General features: G+C 31.8%; 1 protein-coding gene and 1 long non-coding RNA gene across 4 annotated transcripts in view; one reads left to right on the plus strand and one right to left on the minus strand.

The window, feature by feature from the left end:
• Nucleotide 1: 1 nt before the first annotated feature.
• On the minus strand, nt 2-11,475 carry LOC143045060 (uncharacterized). Its single transcript, XR_012968854.1, has 4 exons — nt 11,418-11,475; nt 6,347-6,414; nt 3,099-3,211; nt 2-40 (listed from the first exon to the last, which is right to left on the minus strand). It is a non-coding gene; the product is annotated as an uncharacterized LOC143045060 (long non-coding RNA).
• Nucleotides 11,476-11,560: 85 nt separating this feature from the next.
• LOC143045061 (nuclear factor NF-kappa-B p105 subunit-like) overlaps nt 11,561-24,390 on the plus strand; it is a 64,851-nt gene continuing 52,021 nt past the window's right edge. For 2 of the 3 annotated variants that reach the window (XM_076217354.1, XM_076217352.1), the window contains exon 1: nt 22,264-22,312. In XM_076217354.1, coding sequence (XP_076073469.1) covers nt 22,279-22,312 — 34 coding nt within the window. In that variant the 5' untranslated portion in view covers nt 22,264-22,278. Of the gene's footprint in view, nt 11,700-22,263; nt 22,313-24,390 lie in introns of those variants that run through there. The other variant, XM_076217353.1, reaches the window with a different exon arrangement.

The following is a 24,390-nucleotide window of genomic DNA, read 5'->3' on the forward strand; positions in this document are numbered from 1 at the left end:
CTCTCCCCTCAATAAGATGATTGGGCAAATTTGGTTGCATCTAGATATAAAATATAATAAATTGGATAGCCCTGACAATGCACTGTTGAATTAAATATTTATATATATTTTCAAGGAGTATCACTCTTTTAAAATAGTCAACTTGCACTGATCTTCAAGCTTATTGGAGACATTGCTTATACATACTGAGGATAAAATTTTATCTTTTAAGACTTATTGAGTTATTCTAACTGATGATTACAATGTGCTTAAAATCGTTTTACAATAACAATCCTCTGAAGAGAGTATCTGATTTTTACTTTCTGCAGTAGCTGCCAATATATATGTTGTGTACAAGTTGTAATGTTGTACAGATTTTTTGTACAAGTTATCAGTGTTTATCGCTTAAGGTAAATGCATGATGTAAGCACACAGTCTTTTGTTTTGTATATATTTCTGTCATATTTTCATAACTATATGATACAGTCTAAAACTGAGGCTCTGAGCATTGAAACAGATAACATAATAAGAACACAAATGGACTTTTTATGGATATGAATTTGGTATGAGGAGAAAAATAAAATTAGAATTTAAATAATTCATGTGTCCTTATTTCCAGTTCGAGGACAAGGAAAGTAGCACTTAAAGTTAGATTGGAGTATGTCAAATTGAATTTAAAAACATTAAACTGATACATTTTATAACATAAACCTTAATACCTGGTGCAAAAAGGTGTGTGTCAAAAAACTTTTAACTTGTACAAAAACCCTGTACAAATTATAATTTGTACAAACTTACATCTTGTACACATCATGTATATATATATATCTATATATAGTTTTTTATTTTCTACTTGGTTTTAAATTAATATGGAAATCCATTTTGTTACACCTTGTGATCAATTTATTTGGCAATCATCAAATGCGTTTTGTTTAAATATATTTTTTCACTCTTTTGGTCTTTAGGAAAATGTTGTTTGTGCTGTACTTAGACCCTTCTACAATGAAATTTTTTACATTCATATGTAAAAAAAGTTTATCCAAAGCAATTGTAGGTTTGGATGTTGTTTTCAATTTAGACTTGTTTAAATATACATGTATATACATAATTCATCTAAACATCAGCCAAACAATGTTAGATATGTAAATTTTCAAATTTTTGGTTAAAGATTCCCTTGACGGGATTCAAACTCATGGTACTGAGATAACATTACACCATATCACCTTGCACTGTATCAGATACGCTAGACCACTTGGCCACCTTGGCTTCATAATACAGCTTTTGGTGGCCAGGTGTTACCTTTCTTGGTCAGTAATACAGTACATGATATATAAGGCATTTAGATGGAATTATTACAGATCAGCTGAATTATCTATTGTAAAGGATCCTACAAATTAATGCAAGATACAGTCACAAAAATAAATAAATTTATAAGTACGTCTAAAGCAGTGACATTACTACAACAAATTTATCCATCGGATCACCAGCAGTGATGGTGTTACAAGGCTGACAATACATTCTGCATATATAATTTGTCTTAACATCAGCTCAACAATCTTGGATATATATATATATGTAAGCCTCAATTTGGCTTCAATTTTTGCCCTGTGACTGTGTTGATTTTACAGATCTGTGTCCTATTCTATATTGAAAGAAAGACGTCACAAATCTATGTCCCTTTTTCAAATCTGTGTCCTCATGGTGTAGAATGGTAACAAACTTATCAGTTTTTTTTCAGCATTTCCGCACTAAGCAGGTTCGGCAATGGACTTATCATGTTTTGATTCAAGAAATATGAACTTCCTATATGCATGCATATATATAGTAATGATGAGTATTTATTAACACATCTGCAACATATCGTTAAACACAAAAATATATAATTAATTTGATGTATTAAAAAAAAAAGATTAAATTTTATTTTGTGTTGTACATTTTAAAACAAATATTATTCACCGTGTATCATCAGTACACCGGATATAGGTACTAACCAAGCGGGCATGATCGATTTTGACCTTACACGGTGACGAAGATCTTTGTTTTGCTTTATCAATATTCAATGTACATTTCTCAACGTTTGAAATTCCTGCTCCCAAATAATTTTTGCATCGATTTTTTCCTATTCATAAAACAACTTTGATATTCAAATAAGAACAATTTTAAACTTGTTCATGCGCAAATAGTTGTGAAAGTCAACACCCACTTTCAATTTCGATACAGTTGTTGAGACATTTACATGTTTTATCTGACAGAAACCTAATACAGGGCAACAGTAATAGCTACCAATGATAAACCTACCTGTGATTACTCATTCCTTGAAACTGTTTGGGTAATAAACGAGTATGAAAATAAAGTTTTTGTGTACGGTGTACAACAACTTAACTATGCGCCGTACATAAGGATTTATGTGGTCAGCTAAACACCGTACACAACGCTTCTTTAGGGATAAAATATCGAATAATAACATATGTATGAAAGATTTCAATGCCAATTCTTGAAACAGCTATATTTATTACACACACACATTGACCTTCTATCAGAAAGAGAGTTGCAATGAATATAGAATTATATCGGATGAGAAGAGAGCCAACTTCTTTTACAAGTATTTGCCCATGCTTTTACTAGTAATCCCTCTTGTTTTGGGAAAATAATGAGACATCTCTAATCATCAACCTACGACCAAATCATTTCTTAAAACAGCAATTATGTTTAGATTGAAGTACATATTGATATTATGTGAACAAAACGAAGATTGTTTGTTACCGTGTAAGATCAAAATCGCTCATGTCCGCTTGGTTAGTACCTATATCCACTGTACGATGATACACAGTGTTATTAATCACTAAAAAAAGATGTAACGGTAATTTCGATGGTGTAATACAAATATTAAAATAAAGATGTGATATCATGATGGACATTGTTATTTTTAAATTGGAAAATATCATAATATAATTGTCACACCTTTGCAGTCATTCCCATTCTTATTTACACATTTCTCCTTAAAAGATTAAGAGTCGATGCCATAATTAACAATAAATAAACCGCAATCTTGTTTTAAGACCTAAACATATTGTGGTCTGATTTTATGTGTAGGAAGAATCAAAGTATAAAATACTTACATTTCAACAACTTCGTTCCTCTTCCTTTTTGCCCTAATATTTGTGTTGGAGGCAAAAAACCGGCAGGAAAAACCGCCATCAGCAGTTATTCCTCCTCTATCTCAATCAAATTGCTGAAATTAAATGATAAAGTTGTTGCTTTTAATATCGCCCTTTTTCTAACCATTGCATGTTTTTTACTTTCATAGAGCTAACCCATGTTTATCTTAAAATCTCAAAATGCATTATAGTTTCATACCCTTTATGAAAAGTAGTATTTAACATTTTTTTTTATATAATTGTTGGACTATATCTTGAAGGAGTATCTATCATTTACATCCATAACTTTTTAATGTTTCTTAAAAATATTGGTTATCTTAAAAATAAAATTAGGACAAATACCTCTGACACAAATATAATTGATATTTAAAATGTCAAAACCCTTCATAAACAGAAAAATACAAAACATTTCTATTGAAAATTTTAAAAAGTAGGTCTCTGGTATTCCTCATCAAGCTTAAGGTGGCTCGGGCCTATTCGAAATTTCTATCAGAAGTGCTGTATTTTTTGTTATTTTATTTTTTACAGAAAGTGAATCAAGTTGGTCGAAAAAAAAAATAGGGGGTCACTGACCATTTAAGCTCAAAATTTTACCTATTAAACACGTATGTAAAAGGGACCATTTTTCAATGAAATGATGGGGAAAATAGAGGTGTTGACATATTTTTATCGGAATATTAAAAAAACGCTTTATGATACTTTGTCACTAACTGTAATATAAAAAGCTGAAATACGCCTTCAAAGAATGAGCAAATAAAAAACATAGCTCACTTATAAGGGAAAAAAAATATTTGCCTTAAAACCCAAATTTTGGCAGGAAAATGGTGAAAATGGGTGAAATGTCATTTTTGAGCCTTTGAAAGATACACATAATAACGAAAATATTCTTTTAGTGACATAACTACAATGATTAAACATTTCTAATCAATCAATATATTTAAAAAAATAATATCGAATTTACTACAAATACTTTTGGTATGCATTGTAATTCATGCGTGAAATTATGCGCAGTCAAATAGTCCCGATCCATCTTAAGATGTTTTAAATTACAACCAGGTGCTCCGCAGGGCGCAGCTTTATACGACCGCAGAGGTCGAACCCTGAACAGTTGGGGCAAGTATGGACAAAACATTCAAGCATGATACAGCTCTGAATTTGGATTGTGATCAAATTTTTGACATTACATGGTTTTTTTTACACAAAACAAATGCCAAGATTTTACAAATCAATTAAAGATTTCTTCTTCAAACTTTTTAAATCTAAAATTAAATAGTTGACACAGCATAGGTTTCTGACACAGAATGAATGTGGTCTAATGAACTTAAAAGGTTTTTTTTGCCTTTGAGCAAATCACTATGCTGTTGAATATTAATCCTCTCAAAAAAATGTTTGAAGAAATTTTCTTTTTATTTATGAAATCTGAAATGAGAAAAATTTAACCCCCCCCCCCCTTTTTTCACATCCCCGTTTCCCTTTTTCAAAACTGATATCAATTCAAATTTCTAATGGAGTTTGCAACAATAACTACTCATTTAAATACATCATAAAATATTAAGATGTAAAAAAACTGCTTGTTATCACTGAATGGTAAAGATTATTTAAATTTATCAGTTGGTAGTAAAAAGTGTATATACATTGTATATTGTATATAACAAAGATTTAAGTTGATTCTGGACAAAGAAAGATAACTCCAATTAAAAAAAATTCTTGTGCAATAGGATATTTCTTGCTTACTATTCTGGACAAAGAAAGATAACTCTAATTAAATTTTTTTTTGATATTTCACAATATTGTTCAATTAGATATTTCTTGCCATTGCGCAATACTGTGCAATTGAAAAGACTTGCTATTGCACAATACTTAATATAATAATTTAAGATCCTGATTTGGACCAACTTGAAAACTGGGCCCATAATCAAAAATCTAAGTACATGTTTAGATTCAGCATATCAAAGAGGCCCAAGAATTCAATTTTTGTTAAAATCAAACTTAGTTTAATTTTGGACCCTTTGGACTTTAATGTAGAATTTGAAATTTGAAAACAGGACCAAAAATGAAGAATCTACATACACAGTTAGATTTGGCATATCAAAGAACCCCAAGGATTCAATTTTTGATGAAATCAAACAAAGTTTAATTTTGGACCCTTTGGACCTTAATGTAGACCAATTTGAAAACTGGACCAAAAAACTTCAATAATCAAGAATCTAAGTACATTTTTAGATTCAACATATCAAAGAACCCAACCGATTCATTTTTTGTCAAAATCAAACTAAGTTTAATTTTGGACCCTTTGGACCTTACTGTAGACCAATTTGAAAACGGGACCAAAAGTTGAGAATCTACATATACAGTTAGATTCGGCATATCAAAGAACCCCAATTATTCAATTTTGATGAAATCAAACAAAGTTTAATTTTGGACCCTTTGGGCCCCTTATTATGTTGGGACCAAAACTCCCAAAATCAATACCAACCTTCCTTTTATGGTCATAAGCCTTGTGTTTAAATTTCATAGATTTGTATTTACTTATACTAACATTATAGTGCGAAAACCAAGAAAAATGCTTATTTGGGTCCCTTTTTGGCCCCTAATTCCTAAACTGTTGGGTCCTAAACTCCCAAAATCAATACCAACCTTCCTTTTGTGGTCATAAACATTGTGTTTAAATTTCATAGATTTCTATTTACTTAACCTAAGGTTATTGTGCAAAAACCAAGAAAAATGCTTATTTGGGCCCTTTATTGGCCCCTTATTCCTAAACTATTGAAACCAAAACTCCCAAAATCAATCCCAATCTTTCTTTTGTGGTCATAAACCTTGTGTCAAAATTTCATAGATTTCTATTAACTTAAACTAAAGTTATGGTGCGAAAACCAAGAAAATGCTTATTTGGGCCCTTTTTGGCCCCTTATTCCTAAAATGTTGGGACCAAAACTCCCAAAATCAATACCAACCTTCCTTTTATGGTCATAAACCTTGTGTTAAAATTTCATAGATTTCTATTCACTTTTACTAAAGTTAGAGTGCGAAAACTAAAAGTATTCGGACGCCGGACGACGACGACGACGACGACGCCGACGCCAACGTGATAGCAATATACGACGAAAATTTTTTCAAAATTTGCAGTCTTATAAAAACAAAACAAAATATTTCTTTACAATAGCCGTGAAATGAAATGAAATGACGTGCCGCCAGTGAAAACATACCTTTCAAACGAGACAGACGTTATTTCTCCCTACAGCAATCCTGTTTCCTCCTCTAGGTCTTCCAACAACTGCAATAGAAATACCAATTAATTTCTGCTTCAAGAATACTAAATTATTGGTTAAAATGGCATTTTCTAATTCCTAGATGTTTGAATTAAGCTTTGGAATATATCATTCCTTGCAACACTTTTCCTAACGTTATGGTTTGGCTAAATTGTCCCCAATTAAATCTTTAATTCAGATTATTTAACCTATAGACTAGTCTGAGCATTATTACTCTGTATGCACTTTGACGGTTTATACTTTTCAGGCAATTGTGTTTGGATTTTACAAACCAGATCTTGAAAAAAGCTGAATTTTCTGAATTCTATTTGAATAATTTATTTGGTAACTGACTTGTGACTTGTCTATTGATGTGTGTTTTGGTTTTTCTTTATATGTTAACACACTAAAAATTAAATGATTTCATTATAATTGAAATCTGAAATAAGTGAGTTCATAAATGCATAAAAGTTTCACTCCAAACATAAGCAAGCCATGCCCCCTTCCCAAATCCATGAATCTGGACATGGATTGGGATATTTTTCCCAGCCCAGTCTGAGGTTATAGCTGAGAAAAAGTACAAATAGATATAGGAAGATGTGGTATGAGTGCCAATGAGACATTAACTCTCAATCCATGTCACAATTTATAAAAGTAAACCATTATAGTTCAAGGTACAGTCATCAACACGGAGCCTAGGCTCACACTAAACAGCAAGCTATAATGGGCCCCAAAAATTACTAGAGTAAAGCCATTCAAACGGGAAAATCAACAGTCTTATCTATGTAAAAAACGAGAAACGAGAAATACTTATGAACCACATACACAGACGACAACAACTTGACATCAAAATCCTGACTTAGGACAGGTGCAAACAATTGCAGGGGGATTAAACGTTTTAATGGAACCAAACCTTCTCCCTTTTCTAAGGACACACTATAAAATATCAATTGGAATGGCCTAACTCGATCAAAAATGTATACTATAACACATCTAAGGTGAAGTATATCAAGGTAATCATTGGTTTCTTTTACAAAAAAATTAAATATCTTTATATCATTGTAAAAAACGTTTTAAAAAATAATTCTTAATATTTGTTTGAATTGAACTTTGTCAAGTTATTTTTTACTTGTCCACGGGCAACCCAGACAAAAAAAGTTACTTCTTCAGGTGATCAAATGTGCCAGTCTGACATAGCATTTTCACAATCTGACACCCCTGAGTATATTAGAGGTAATAGCTGAGACAATGCACAAAAATATATGTTACAGTGAATTTGTATAATCAGGGATTATGTAGAATCCCTGAAGTCATTAGTAATTATATATAATCCCTGAAAATGACCAGTGATTTTACATAATCACGGAATAGTTTAATGATTATTCTACAAATTCCCTAATATGATTTCAGGGATTATCAATAATTTAAGTATCCTTTGTTTGATATTTTTTTTAAATATAGACAAATTATCATTTTCCCCCCTTTCCTGTACCTTGCCAGATGATATAATTCTGCTTTTAAACACAGAGGGTGATCTTAAAGATATAACCAACACAGGGTTTTGAGATAAAGATGAAGACTTCAAAATTAATAATATCAACATTCCCATTATATTGATAAATTTACATGTCATGCATGTATTTTTTGTTTAATAAAATCCAGCGTCAAATGGATACTCATGTTCTATTTGAAAAATCCAAAGAGCATGTTATTTTTGGTCAAGATTATGGAACATCTGTTTTGTGTTTTGTGGTTTTTTTTCCTTCTTTTTCAAATGAACAAGAAATTCAAACTGAGAGAACTTACGCAAGGATTTTTTTATTTTAAATGTGGATATTGTAGTAAAACAGATGTGAAGCAAATAAACATGTCTATTAAAATCAGGGCAAATATGCAATGGTCGATCCATCTAAATTTTTATTTGTAAAAAATAAATGATTGTTTTTGTAACCTTTTGGTTAAACATTTCAATGTATTGTGTCTAATATTATACACATGCAATTATGATCAATTATAGCCTTTGTATGAGGTCGATACAAGGATATATTGACCTGAAAGAAGTATATTGACTGAGGATGAATTATTATTTTAATATTTTGTGTTTAACATTTTAAAGAATGGTTATCATTTGATAAATTGTGCTGAACATTTTATAATTTATGTTTATTATGATGTTTTATTATGATTTAATAGAATAAACTATTTGACTTTTATTCATTTTCTTTGTAAATAAAACTATTTCTTCATTTCAGTTTTAATATAAAGAATCCTAACATTTTTTCAAGTGATTATACATAGTCCCTGAAAATATTAGAGATTATATATAATCCCTAAACAAGCCAGTGATTTTACATAATTCCTGAAAATTTCCGGGATTCTACATAATCACTGATTATACAAATTCACTGTAACACTGTTAAATACATGTACTGTAACACATCTAAGTTGAAGTATATCACTCGTCACATGTGTCCACACTGGCTGTGCTGGAGGGACACATATGTCTATGCTTTAATTTATGTAAACTCCTCACCATTGCTGTAGGTATCACTTTTAAGGTGGTACCCAACACTTTCGCTAAAATTAATTTGGCTAGTTTAATTTTCTTAAAATTTTGTCAAAGTATTTACTTTGATCCTTTAACAAAAATGTAAAAATTTCAAAAATTTTGAACCAACCGTTATATCAGAAAAAATACACTGGTTATATAGCAGTTTCACCAACACTTATTTTGATCCTTGAGAAGCTTAATATTCCATTAACAACACAACGTAATTAAAACATTCAGTTGATTTTACAGAGTTATCTCCCTGTAGTGTTAGGTACCCATGGTACCACCTTAAATTAAAGACTGAAGAGTAAACAACTGTTATCATTTTTCTTCAATGGCTCCAAAATGTAACAGTCATTATGGTGTGACATTATATATTGAATGAGGTCAATGTTGGGCATGTGACTTCGAGCTAAGTCATGTTTTCTGGCACACAAAATGCAACCTTAAATAAATAATTGCACCATGAGCACATGATACGCCTATCACGTTTTCAAAGAACTAAGTTAAAACTTCTCAATGTCATATCAGAAGTTTATAAAAATCCAAACGGAGGTTATTCTAATAGATATAATTCAGTCACCAAAGTTTTGTGAAAACTGCTCATTGAGCTAAGCACTTAAGGGATATTGTCTGAAACTTGAAAATCACCCCTTTTTGTTGAGCCTTCGACTTTAGTCTAAGCAAGACATAGCCATCCTACATTTTGTCAGCGTTGTCGTCAGCGAAGGCAGGGTCTACAAATTTTCACTCTGTGGTTAAAGTTTTTGAAATTTTAATAAGTAATAATTTTCTTAAACTATCCTGGATTTGTACCAAACTTAGACATGTTAGACAGAAGCTTGTTTTATGATCAAAAGATAGTATCCAGAAGTAATTTTTTTAAAAAAGAACATTTGTTTTTTTCCGTATTTTAATTATAAATGAACTTAGTTTTTCTGCCAGGAAACAATACATTCACTCTGAGGTTAAAGTTTTTAAAATTTTAATAATTTTCTTAAACTATCCTGGATTTGTTTCAAACTTGGATAGAAATTTGTTTATGATCAAAGGAAAATATCAAGAAGGAAATTTTGTTAAAATTTTGTACCTGTTGTATTTTACTTATAAATGGACCTAAGTTTTTCTTCAAGTTAACATTACATAATATACAGTCTGCAGTTAAAGTTTTTAAAACATATATAAGATTCATAAACTATCCTGGATTTTTACCAAACTTAGACAGCAGCTTTTTACAATCAAAAGATAGTATCAAGAGGAATAATTTTATTGATTCTTTTCCTCAATTTTGTGGAGTCTGCGATGAACATGATAAACAGCAAAAGTATGCGAGACACATGGTTTGTGGAACTCTTACAATTTTTTTTTATGAATACTGGGGTATAATATCCTATAACTTGGAAAACTTAAAATCTAAAATTTATAAAAATGGAATGAGAGGTTACAACAATAGATATAAACAATTCACCAAAATGTGAAAGCATTTTTGAGTTATTGTCAAGAAAACTGGAAAATTCCCATTTTTGTAGGAATAAAACCCCAAATAACTCAGAAAAGTGAAAACGAAAATTTATAAAATAAGGGAGCTTATGTCAAAAAGTAAAATCACAAAAATACTGAACTTAGAGGAAAATCTAATCGGAAAGTCCATTATTAAATCACATGGCAAAATCAAATAACAAAACACATCAAAAACGAATGAACAAGAACTGTCTTCCTGACTTGGTACAGGAATAAAACCCCATATAATTTCTGAGTTATATGGGGTTTCAAGTGGGTCTCATTGGGGTCTAAGCCTGATGCGGGATTGCCGATATTTTGTAAGCGTGACACGTTAAAATCAAATTATTGTGCCATGAAAATGGGAAATGAAGTCTAGCGGGACACGGGAAATTACAAAAAAAAATAGAATTGCTGACGTACATAGTGTAAGCGGGATACGGGAATCTGACAAAACAGTAAGCGGGATCCGGGGTCAGAACCCCTTTCAATACTCAATAGTCTGAATAAGACATTTAAACAATTCACCCAAGTTTCATGCATGGTTGAATCATTTTTGAGTAAATATCAAAGATGTTGACAAAGAATACACCTTAACGCTAATCTCGGCTGACCCGGCCTCTTGAACTTTTGACGCATACAACAATCACTTTTCCATTGTGGCGTCAGATATTTTGTTTTGTGACGTCAAAATTTTACGGGAACCTGTGTGATATTCAGTAATGCGGAAAAATAGCAATAAGTTGTATAGATTTACAAACCGATGGATGATGAACGGTATACCATAATATGTTCCGTAAATATGTGTAAACTACTGGCAGCAAGAGGGTTAAAGTGCCATTAGACATATTTATAGGTCTCTGTCACAAGTGACAAAATACAAAACATTTACTTTATTCACAGTATGTGTGTCATGTTTCAATTTGTTTATATAACGTTTTTATCACTATGAAAAAGCCCATTAGTGCTTTTGTTTACATGTTTTGATTTGTGCCAGTCCATTCAAATAAAGTCCTAAAATTGAAAATCATTAGAGTGCAGTCCCTTTGAAATAAAACCTTTCAATGACTATGACTTTAAACTACACATGAATTGCATTAAGCGTGCGTATGATAATGATTCACCGAACGCTAGAGGGCGTGGGTACTACAATTCTGGTTTTCCCCATATGGTCGTATGCGGACATAAACAACAAGATTTCTGGGTTTTCCATGCTTAGAAGAGATTCGCTGTAAAATTAATGTTTTCAAGAAAGTTTTGGTAAGCTTTGTAAAGGCTATGTCAACTAATGAAATGGCCAGCTCATCACCACTTTTGCATACATTTCCACGGTTTTTCCATAATGACAATGTTACTAAAAATAGCTAGATTTTAGACATTCTTGTCGAAAACAATTTTATTGTCTATTTCTACATGTTTAGATTCTGTTTAAATGTAATATGGTTACACAAAGCAGTACTATATTTGATAACCAACTAAAGAACTTTAATTGAGAATATGCATGACAGTTGTCACCAATAAATTATTGCAAATATTAATTTGCTTGTAATTTACTTATTGTGCATGTTTTATAATGAAAAATTCACACAATAGCCTAATATGGGAAAAAGAAAGTAGAGCAACTTTTTGAGAGGTTTTTAACAAGATGATAAAACTATCATTTGTATCTAACTGTCTTTGAAATAATACTGTGGTCGGAGGCCTTTAAAATCAGACTAGGGCTGGTAAAAATTTCAAAACCACATGCCACGGGCTTGTGTAAAATTAGTCCGAAATTACTCTGATGATTTGCTGTTTTTCCAGACAGCTCAGCTGGGACAATGGGCCATGAATACATTATCTTACATAGTGTTATATACATTTGTATCTAGAACATTAAAAGGGAATGATAATTTTTTTACCAAAAGGACACTTTGCGCATCAACTATTTCAAATAGGACATATAAATAAACTAGTATTAAAGTTACACATTCTCATTAAGGAATGACTGTAATATTTTTTCTGTCTATGAAGAAGTAACATAAAAAATGTGGTCATGGTAGTGCACACTGAATAATGCGTGTAGCGGGTTATTTAACAGTGTGTACCACATTTTTTATGTTATTTCGAATAGACTGACATAATATTACAGTTATTTCTTAAAATTTAATTCTAAATTCCATTTTAAACTGGTGTAAATCATGAAAAAATGGTCACATGACAAATTGTGTCTATCGTATGATAAACAAAACGACGTCATCCAATCAGAAGACACGTAAGATCCAAAATTAAATTAAACGCAATACCGCATCCTGAACTGAATCCAGATAATACTAAAGGGCACATAGTGTCAAATATTTATGTAGAAAAAAGGGCAGGGCGTCCAAAAATGAGGGCATGGCGTTAGGTAAAAAGAGTAGGGCATCGCACCATGCTAAATTGCTTAAGTTAAAACATTATAACATCTCGTTCATTTATGACGCAAATAAGCTGAATGGCCAAGTTTGCTATGGAGATTCTGTATATCATCAAGTTATTTGAATTAACATGGGGATAAACGGTGAACCACTTATTGAGTACCTGTTTCTGTATTGTTATGAGTTACAATTTATGACTAAACTTAGCAAACCACATCTGACAAAATGTCTGATTCATAAATTTAATAGCACTTTTAGATATTCATCTTTGCTAGCCAAGGGTAATGATCCACTCCCCTCATCTCCATCCTTGGCGGATAAAGAGAGAATTTTAGATTCCGGTGGAGGCAACAATTTTCATTGGTTGCAGTTGTAACTGGCTGCATCCAATCAAAAAACATCTTAAACTTGATCATGTGTAAATGTAGAAAATGTAGCCACATGCTGATTGTGGAACAGTCTTTACCCCCCCCCCCCCCCCCCCATTAAATGTTAATTATCCATTTTTAGATGTTCCCTTGTCACTCACCATCTTATGGTGTTTATATACCTTAACTTGTTCAATAAGCTAACTAGTGTATGCAACAACGTATTTGATTTAAATGAAAGAAACCTCTGTAATACTGAAAAATTATAACACCAGGGTTTTTTATATCACAAATAAAGGCAACAGTAGTATACTGCTGTTCGAAACTCAGAAATCGATAGAAAAAAAACCAAATCTGGGTTACAAACTAAAACTGAGGGAATTGATCAAATATAAAAGGAGAACAATTACACAACAGAAACACAACATTAAGGCAACACTTAAAAATATTTTAGTTTGCCCAAACACTACCAAACATTGAGATAGTGGGTAAAAGAGTATTTTGAAATCAGATGTCTATTAGTCGTCATGCCTATTTGAATAAAAAAATAATTTTAACATTAGGTCAATAAAAGATTTTGAGTAGGTAGCTATTTTCTGGGTAGGTAGGGTTAGGGCAAACAAACCCATTCTTTTTTATGGCCTAAAATGTAACACTCACAGAAACGAACTTAACTAGTCAAAACACTTACTAAATTTAATCATCAATACATTTAAAAGGACGCCATTCGTAAATATAAATCAACATGCATACATGTTATTTGTTCATGTATTTCAAACAATCTTTTATCGTTATATTCTTTAAAAAGCACAAAAATGTCGGCACTCACCTCAAAAGCTAACCAAACCTTTAAACAGACTTAAAAGCTTATTCAGAAGGAATGTAGTCAAGATACTGTTGTGGGGGAATTAAGGATGGCATATTTTGATATTCATATTAATTCGCTCATAGGGTCTTTGCGTTTATTCTAAAACCAGTTGTTGGCATGATATGGGTTATGTTCTTCTCATATATTTTATGATGATATATATATATATGATACTAAACCCAAGGGGAGGGATTGTGCTTGAGTTTCATATGATGAAGACATATAAGCCTTCAATCATTTTAATTGAGGTCTGGAGCTGGCATGTCAGTTACAGTACTTACTGCTAGTAGTCCTTTGTTAATTCATGCATTATTGTCATTTTGCGTACAGTAAGTTTCTTTTGTTACCAATACTGACATCTGACAATGACTTCTTATAAAGTGTATATTGCTGTGTGTTTCTTTATTCTACATTGGTTAAAGGGAAGGGTTGAGATGTCATAAAACATGTTATTTAAACACACATTTTTGTGTCTGTCCCAAGTCAGGAGCCTCTGGCCTTTGTTAGTCCTGTATGTTTTTATACGACCGCAAAAATTAAAAAAAATTGGTCGTATATTGGTATCACGTTGTTGTCGTCGCCCTCAGTTTGGTCCGAAGACAGATGGTTTCCGAATAATAACTTTAGTATAAGTAAATAGAAATCAATAACATTATAACACATTGTTTATAACCACAAAACTTTAAAGGAAGGTTGGGATTGATTTTGGGGGGTTATGGTCCCAAAGGTTCAGGAATTAGGGGTCCAAAACAAGCATTTATCTAGTTTCAGGACAATAAGTTGTGTATAAGTATTTCAATTGCTCTGAAATTGTAGTACAATGTTTAAGGATTTTTTTAAGGATTATGGGGCAAACAGCCTAGGAATAAAACAAGCATTTTTCTAGTTTCCGGTCAATAACTTGTGTGTAACTGTATAGATCTCTCTGACATTGTACCACAAGGTTCCATACAACAAAGGGAAGGCTGGGATTCAGTTTGGGGTTAATTTTTCCGAACATATAGGAATAAGGGGCCAAAAACAAGCATTTTTCTAGAAATTATACTACATGTACAAGGTTTCTTACTACAAAGCAAAGGCTGAAATTGAGTGTTGGGGCTCTTGCTCCAAGGGGGGTTTCAATAAGTTAAGGGCCAAAAGGGGCCCAAATAAGCATCTTTGTAGTTTCCAGTCAATAACTTGTGTTTACGTGTATATAAATCTCTCTGAAATTATACCACAAGTTTCCATATTACAAAGGGACGGTTATGGGGGGTTATGGCTCAAATCATTAAGCAAATAGGGGCAAAAAAGGGGAAAAACAAAGGTTTTTCTGGTTAAAGGCAATTTAGACAATTTAAAAGCAGTGTAAGGGAGGTTAGAGAATTCTGTTATATATATGTTTGATAACCTCCCTTACACTGCTTGACAATATGTATTACTAAATGATAATTGTCTTGAGATGATTAGCTGTAAAAAAAAAAAATTAGAAGTTACTTTAAATATTTACTTAAACCATGACTGTATGTCATTTTATATTTTAATATTTTAATGAGTACTTATTGTTGCAAACTTTTGGAATAAGGGGAAGGGGAGGTGAAAACAAATTGGAAAAATGGGGGGGGGGGGTAAATTAGAATTTGTGGGGGTTACACTTTTTCTCATTTCAGATTTCAAAAAGAAAAAGAAAATTTCTTCAAATATTTTTTTTAGGGGATTAATATTCAACAGCATACTGAATTGCTCAAAAGCAAAATTGAACATTGAATTTTGGCACACTGACCTGAGGCTGACCAAACACATGTTGACACATTCATCGAATTAAGAATCAATTTTTACACGTAGACAATAGTTAATTACCTGTACCTTAGAAGTCTTAAATACCTTAATTGATTCTTACAACATTATAAACCTCAGGGCAATCATCAGGTGTCTTGAATATGATTTAATTTCTGATAAGAAATATTACATGCGATATGGCAATGTTTTTAGTAACATTGCCAAAACTGCACAAAGGCATTTTGGGGGCAGAAGTCTAACGACACAAAGGCTGTAGGCTGTAGCATCTTCTATTTTGGGTTAACACAAACACTGATTATTTTTACTGCATGTGATTTCATTTACTTTTTCAGTTCTAACTTATGTGTGGGTAACTGTAACATGTGTACTAACAGTTATCTTACCATGAATTTACATGTTTAAATGTTCAATAAATCACTACTTATGCATAGGCTTTTATAATGCTTGCATACAGAATTAGTTTTAAAATCTTGAAAACCACTTTATTTGATTGGTTGCCATGACTAACATGTACATGTATATATAGATTTCCCGTTGAAATAATACATATAATTTTACATGTGAAATAAATATGGTTATCAAAACAAGTTGTGAATGCTTAGAAAAAAAATATAGTTCCTTACATTTTTATATGCCTGTTTACAGGACATATTATGATAGCGTTTGTTGTCTGTCTGTCCGTCCGCTGTCAACATGTTGGACATTAACTCCAAAAGGCTTTAATAAATTTGCATAAAACTTTTGTGAATTGTTTATATCTATTGACACAAAATGTGTTGACATTTCTTACAATGAATTGAAATACATTGTTATGCAAGTCGGAGCAAAGCCTCTAAAGAGATATAGAGAAGCTGTAATAACACCCCTATGTTATTGCAGGAATATATTTTCTGTTATAACATAAGTGTACTTTGCATGATTGGTAAACTATGAGCTGTTATATCTTTGCAAAGTTTAGTATACTTATGTGAGCTCAATTTCTTTTTTTTTTTATAAATGTTAGAATTATGTTTCCAAGTTATGGGGTTTTATTCATTAAAAAAGGGGGAAATTTCAAGTTTCTGATAATAACTGAACCAACTTGCAAAAAATTTTGGCAAGTTGTTAATATCATAACATGAGCTCCCTTTCGATTTTTTTTTAATTTTAGATTTTTTAAGTTACTGGGTTTTGTTTGCAAAAAAGGTGAATTTTCCAGTTTATATCAGACAATTAGTCAAAAATACTTTAGCAGTTCTCATTAAACTTTTGTGAATTGCTTATAAATATCTATTGATGTAAGCCCCCTTAAGAATTTTATAAATTTTAGATTTTACATTTCTGAGTAATGGGGTTTTATTCATAAAAATTAAAAGGGGGAATTTTTCAGTTTTCGGATGATAATAACTTACAAATACTTTCAGCAATTCTCATGAACCTTTGGTGAATTGTTTATCTCTATTAAAGTAAGCTCCCTTGTGATTTTCACAAATTTCTAATATGCCATTGAGAAGTAACTGAACTATATTCTTTGAAAATTTGACAGGCACTCACAATTCAGCTGCTTATTAAAATTTGTCATTTCATTTTTTTTTTAATCATGTTAAGGGCATACGATACAGTAGAGATCCCTCGTTGATTTTTTCTTAAAGTTTTGATAGAAGGTCAATTTCAATGTGTACTTTTCAAATATGCAAAGAAAAAAGTACCTTCATAACTTACTTTTTGAGATAATTTGGTTCGAAATTTGCATATTTGGAAGAAAATCCCTGAAATTTCATTAATAATGACTTTTAAAGAAAGTAACAATACTTTTGAACGAAAAGTCATAACTTAACCGGGTTTTTTGTAAAATATTCCCTTGATTCATGGCATCAACATGCTGAAACAAGTATAAGGTTAAATCAAATCATCATGTTCCGGATTTTGATTCCTATATCCGAAATAAAGAAATTGACCATATTTTTGTGTCTTTTCGGAAGTGCAGAAAAAATTTGATCGTTGATTTTTTCCTGAAATTTTGGCGGAGTGTTCTTGAAACGGTACTTGATTGATTGCAAAAGAAAAAAAATGGGGTCCATGTGCTTGTTTTTTCAATAAAAGCCATATACCTTAATTTTTTACGACGTCTGTCAGTATGGCGCTAAATTACGTTAAATTAAGTTTTAATCGCAACAACGTCGTGTAATCATTCCCGCCGTACACGAGTTCGCTGTCAAGTATATGCAGGTGTTTTTCAAAGCGTTCATACAAAAATTTATAAGATGGTTAATCAAAAAAAGGGAAAAATATTTTTGCTAAACATTTACGAAACGAAATTTGGACAGGAACCTTTTCATTATATATAAAAAGACTATAAAAATGATTCTAGCAGATTGCTTTATCAGATATACGGCAAAAAAGAAAATCTGATAGAAGTATAAAGGTGCATCTCCGTCCGACATTAGTTCTAAATTGCTTCATGTACTGTAAGGGGATAGATAACATTATTGACATGACAAAATGTGAACCAACTATACATTAAGTGAGGCGATACCATAAATTGACAACAGTTCAACCTTCAACAATGACAAAACCGATACCGTATCGTCAACTTTAAAAGGTTCCGACGTACTTTGATTTTCTTTTTTTACATTCGAAAGATAGTCATCTTTCAAATTTGAATTATAAGCAGTACTTCTTGTTTTATAATAAGAGCTGTTTTGTGCAATTTAAATCATGCCATTATTGCCTCAATCGACCGAAAATGAAGTTGTAATATACTATTTCATAGGAAGTACAGTAGCCGGTATAAGAGAATAATATTGAACGATGTCTTTATCAATAGATAAGTTGCATAACCTTTTTCACGGCGTATACGTATGAATATTGGCGTATTTGTTTGTCTAGAAGTAGAGCTATATTGAAAACACTTTGTTCGTCTGCCCGATCGTCTAACTATACGACGAGTTTTAACGTGTGTACACTTTCTTATCTGTCTGTCTGCAATTAGAGCATTTGCATTAATCAAGTATTTGCTAGCGTATCCGAATCGATGTATCGTATAACACGTATATGAGGAAAGGATAAATTAAGTCAAGTTGGTCCCGATGAAAATATTATATAATGCACTTAATTTTGATTGAGATCGGGGTAAAATCATTATTGTAAACAAATCTGTTCGATCCATATACGTAGATCCGTGCACGTATTCTGATACGTGAATAATGCAAATACTCTATTAGTATACATTTGCCGTACTTCAATTTTTATCTCTCAATACATTGAAGTACAATAGGGACATGCTTATACAAATAAGTAGACGTGGTATGATTACCAATGAGGCAAATCTCAATCAGAAACCAAATGGCTAAACGACTATAGTACATCGGACGGCCTTCAACAATGAGTAAAACCCATACTGCATAGTAAGCTATGAAAGGCCCCTACATGACAAATGCAAAACAACTCAAACGGGAAACTTACGACCTGATTTAAGTACAAAACAATGAACAAAATACAAATATGATGAACATGATACCAAAAGACACCATTTAATTACAAGCCCTTTTAACAGCATGTAAACGGGCGTGTTCTTGTTTTGGTCTATTACATCCAGTGTCATATACAAAAAGAATACAACTAATTACAAACAAACTAACGTGTGACAATTCTGCATCTATTGGTAATGTTTTGCTTAAATTCAAACCAAAAACGACACAAATATATTTTTTTTGAAATCTTTTTAACAGACTTTTATTGACAGTTTTTCTACATACACATACAATATTATATGTTTTTAAAATATCCGAATTAAAATCGGCTATTTTTTTTATGTACCAATTTCAAGTCTAGAACAGGATGAGACACTCTCTTTATTTATTATTTTATTTACGAATAGGGGTGTTATGCGACCTTGTCCACCAATTAGGGTCTCACACATGCAGTCGGTTTTGTTATTTCATTGATAGTCTGTTAAATTTGGCCTTACAATGACAAGTCTCCGTAAAATTTGGAGGCTGTCAAATGCTAAACAAGAAAAGAAAAAAAAGACACAAACTTAACTATTTTGATTCTGATGTTTTTCAATTCAAGATAGTATTATTTACTTCGAATTCATTATCAATAATTGAAAATAACTGTTCTCGTCATGAAAGATATTGCACAGCTGTACAACACACCGTAGTTATGCCCTTTGTGTATGGATTTCAACACCAAACCCGATTCGGTCACCCTACGCGCCATACATTTTGTTAAATTTTTCTCATTAATCACGGGTTCAAACGTTAAGTTTTCTCATTCTTTAAGTTTCATTAAAATAACATTTGAATGTCATAAATATGCAATTATATATTTGCCGCTGGATGTTAAGCAGCTACCAATACTCATTATTAAATATTGCAGGTCGTTTTGTTCCGAATTGTGTTATTGGTAAAATGTTTTTCAGCATGTTACAGTTTAAGCAACGAATAGTAAGATAGACCCCAATTCCTTGAAATTTTTCTTTCTCTACGTTAAGCAGATTCCGCTGGGCCGTGCTGTTTTGGCAGTTATTCAGTGCCAGACTAAAAAGCTCCACAATTCTTCTTCCATCTTTCCATGTTATACTGTCAGTACTCTATTCTGTGTCTATCACCATTTCTTCAATTTCGTCATGCAATATTGTATTTAATTTATTGTATTTCCTTTAATCTCACTGCTTTTCGGCGGATTTCTCCGCCTTTTAGAAACGGCATGACCACTTTTTTAGCAGGTACTTTTTTGAAATTCGCGCAATCGAAATTTATGACGTCAGTGAATATTCCGCGAAATATGACTTCTTTTCAAGCAAAGTCGCGAAATGTTAACGTTCTGATTAGAAACATCGCGAAATTACAACGTTCTGGTTACCAACGTCGCGAAAACAACATGAACAGTTTTGAAAACGTTATTATCTGCCCCTGCTACTGTATCGTATTCCCTTAAATGACCTATCAATGTACATTGGTGATGATATCTCAATTTAATTCCTTGTGTCAAAATGTATTTAGATCCACAATATTTTAAACAGGAGACAAAATATCACACCATTCAAAATGTTTAAATTATGCTTGGATATCAGAAAAAGCTATTTTTTTGGTAACACTAAATGAGGATTACACATGTAGACAAAATTTCAGTCCTACATCAGATTAAGGTATTTTACCGTGAAATTGTGATCATATATATACTTTAAACCCAGTACACCTGTTCATTATGATATAAATTTAAAAAACAATTGTAAGCCAAAATAAAAAGGGTAATACCCAGGTTTGCTGTTCATTGAACATGAAAATGTGATAGTACTAGTTTGGAATTGTGTCCTATTAAGGTTTATTCTTGTTTATTTGGTGTTTTACTTTTACAGCATTCAGTAAGCTGAAAAAGGCAAAAGGGAAATTTGTGAGCATGTAAAATTGTTAAAACGCACCTTTTTTTTGTGCCTGTACCAAGTTTGACTATAAAGAATATACATGTATACTTCAGGAGAATTTTGAGGAGCGCCTCATGCAGCTTCATTTCAATCAATAATGCATTTTTAATCTTAACACTAAAACATGCATACCAAAGCTTTTTTTGAAATGTTCTCCTTGTTGCTTTGTTTAAGGTGGTACCCAACACTTTAGCTAAAATTAATTTGGGTCGTTTAATTTTCTTAAAATTTTGACAAAGTATTTACTTTGACCCTTTTACAAAAATATAAAAATTTCAAATAATATGAACCAACCGTTTTACCAGAAAAATTACACTGGTTATATACATGTAGCAGTTTGACAAACACTTATTTTGATCATTGAGAAACTTAATATTCTCTTAACAACACAACGTAATTAAAACGTTTAGCTGATTTTACAGAGTTATCTCCCTGTAGTGTTAGGTACAACCTTAAGCCCCATTCCCAAATGTTTCTGTCCTTTAGCTAACTTTGATTTGCTTCAACCAAATGATATTAAAAGTATACACAACACAAATTTGCATAAAACACAGATCAAGTTCAAATTTGGGTGGCGTCACTTCTACAGTTCTCAAGTTAGTTACCTTTATAATGTATTATGCATGTTGGGGCATCATCTGTGTCTTATGGACACATTCTCAATTTATTTAACTTTTATTTTTCTCTACTGACAATGACTGAGTTTTTGATAGATGAATAAGTTAAACTATTGTTAATTATAAGAAACTAATTTATTCCCAAAGTTTAAAAGACACAAAAAAGAGGACGAAGACTCATTTTACATGTAAAAAACAGCCTTCAAAGGAAGAACAAACATTTTGCAATACCTTATTGACCGAAACACCGAAATTAGATAATTAATGTACTTTAAATACCATATATACAAAAATTGGAAAGGCCAAAAAAGTTATATTTAGGACTATTAATCTTAAAATAGATTGAGTGTAGGAAGGAAGATGATTAGGAAGTTGATAGGTAAAGTTACGCAATAATAATCATGCAGATTGAAGAAAGGCATAAGTCGCCATTAGGTAAGAGGGAGGGGAGGGTTAGGCACCTGCAAACTATTGTTTTACCCTCCCACATTCTTTATGTCATGTATGTGCCTGTCCAAAGTTAGGAGCCTTCATTTGTTGCTGTCTGTTATACTTGTTTTTCTATGATTGTTTCGTACAAAAATTCAAGCCATTAGTTTTCTCATATAAATTGTTTTATTTTTGTCATTTCTTCATCTTTTATAGCTTGCTATGCGGCATTGTTATGCTTATTGTTGAGTCCACATTGTTACCTATAGTCATGATAGTTGCTAATGTGTACTTCTTGCCTTCTACGTCTTCTGGTCTCTGATAGAGAGTTGTCTCATTTGTAATTATAACATTTCTTCTTATCTTTATCATGTTTATATAACAAAAAAGGGTTATAATTTCATAGAATTGCATTCAAGTTACTGTAATAGCAGATTACGTAAACTACTCATTGATGCTTATTAAAACACTATATTGGTAGGATCTGTGATACATAAAAGCTCTGCTATATAGATATAGGAAGATGTGGTGTGAGTGCCAATGAGACAACTCTCCATCCAAATAACAATTTAAAAAAAAGTAAACCATTATAGGTCAATGTACGGCCTTCAACACAGAGCCTTGGCTCACACTGAACAACAAGCTATAAAGGGCCCCAAAATTACTAGTGTTACTAAACTTAAAATTACTATAACATGTATATTTCTTTTGTGCTGTGAGACGATTTGATTTTTGTTAAAAGTTAAATTGACATAAATTAAACGTTATAGTAACCTATCAGATAGATAACTTAACAAATGATAAGAAGTTTCCATTTAAAAGGACATTGTGTGTGATTTTCTGGAAAAGATATAGCGTGCTGATTGTTTGACATGAAGTATACACTCTATTGTATTATTTTAGTTCCTTATGTGGTTAAAAGGTGAATAAAGATCTTTTTTGTTGATATAAAGTCAATAACAGGTTCTGTCATGTATCTCATCCCGATAGGTAGTTATAGACAATCATATCAAATACAAAGTCACATCACTTTTTGAATAAATTATATAATTTGAAAGGTAAAATGCACTGTTCAATGCAGTATAAAATCAAAATTAGTCCAAACATGTTTTGTAAGTAGTCTTTTGTTTAAACTAGATCAAAACTATGGAAATGAGGGAAATCTCTTCTAGAACAGGGAACTGTCTTTATTAAACTGGTACTCGGTCTTCAGTTTTGAAATTAGTTTCAAGTTTTAACAGCCATGAATATAGAAACTCAATTGAAAGCTTTTATTTAAACTCAGTCTTGATTACGGTTCTTAAAATGTTCAAGTAGGAGCTAGAGCTAGGCTTCTGGTTATTCTCCAGCATTTTGTCCGGGGTTCTGAAAGGAAATTGAAATGAGACCAAAAATAATTTCAATTTTCCTGTTGTGTGAACCTGAAGATATGAACACTGTAGTTGGTTTTGTTAAATTCTTCATCTTGTTGAGATTGAAAATGAAATATAGAGAAAATTTCAGTAGTATTGTATAATTAAACAAGCCATAATTTAAAAGAAAAGGAAAAAAGAATATATTGTAGGAGAACCAGTTAACAAAATTTTACTACAGAAATTATCAGGAGAGTAAGGACGTGCAATGTATTTGTTGTCCATAAAAAGAAGAAAAAAAATTACTGGAGTTTTACAAGTGCCTACATCAAATACAATGTGTTTCATTATTTTTGATAGAATTGAATACTGGTAGCAGCCTTTCAAAAACAATAACTTAATCACATTGTCATCTTTGTTTAAAGATTCTGATGTTCAATTATTTTTTGGGGTGCAAATATCTTTTTCAATAAGGGTATGTGACCTGTCTTGTTAATCCAACCTTTTCATGTCCTGCTGTAGACTTTGCATTTTTTACCTCAAAGTCCTCTTCTCTGATAAGGTCTGTTTTTCTGGTCCTGAGTTAGTCATGGTAATGGTATTCTGAGACTGCTCTGATGTCTGACTACCTTTTCGGGACTCTCTTGGGCCAATTTGTCCCACGGCCCCAGCAAGTCCTATAAAGAGGCTGTAAGACTTCAGAGCAATCTCTGACTAGTTCCATGAATCATT

Source organism: Mytilus galloprovincialis, chromosome 9, assembly GCF_965363235.1.
Source record: "Mytilus galloprovincialis chromosome 9, xbMytGall1.hap1.1, whole genome shotgun sequence".
In the NCBI taxonomy this organism is placed as follows: Eukaryota; Metazoa; Mollusca; class Bivalvia; order Mytilida; family Mytilidae; genus Mytilus; species Mytilus galloprovincialis.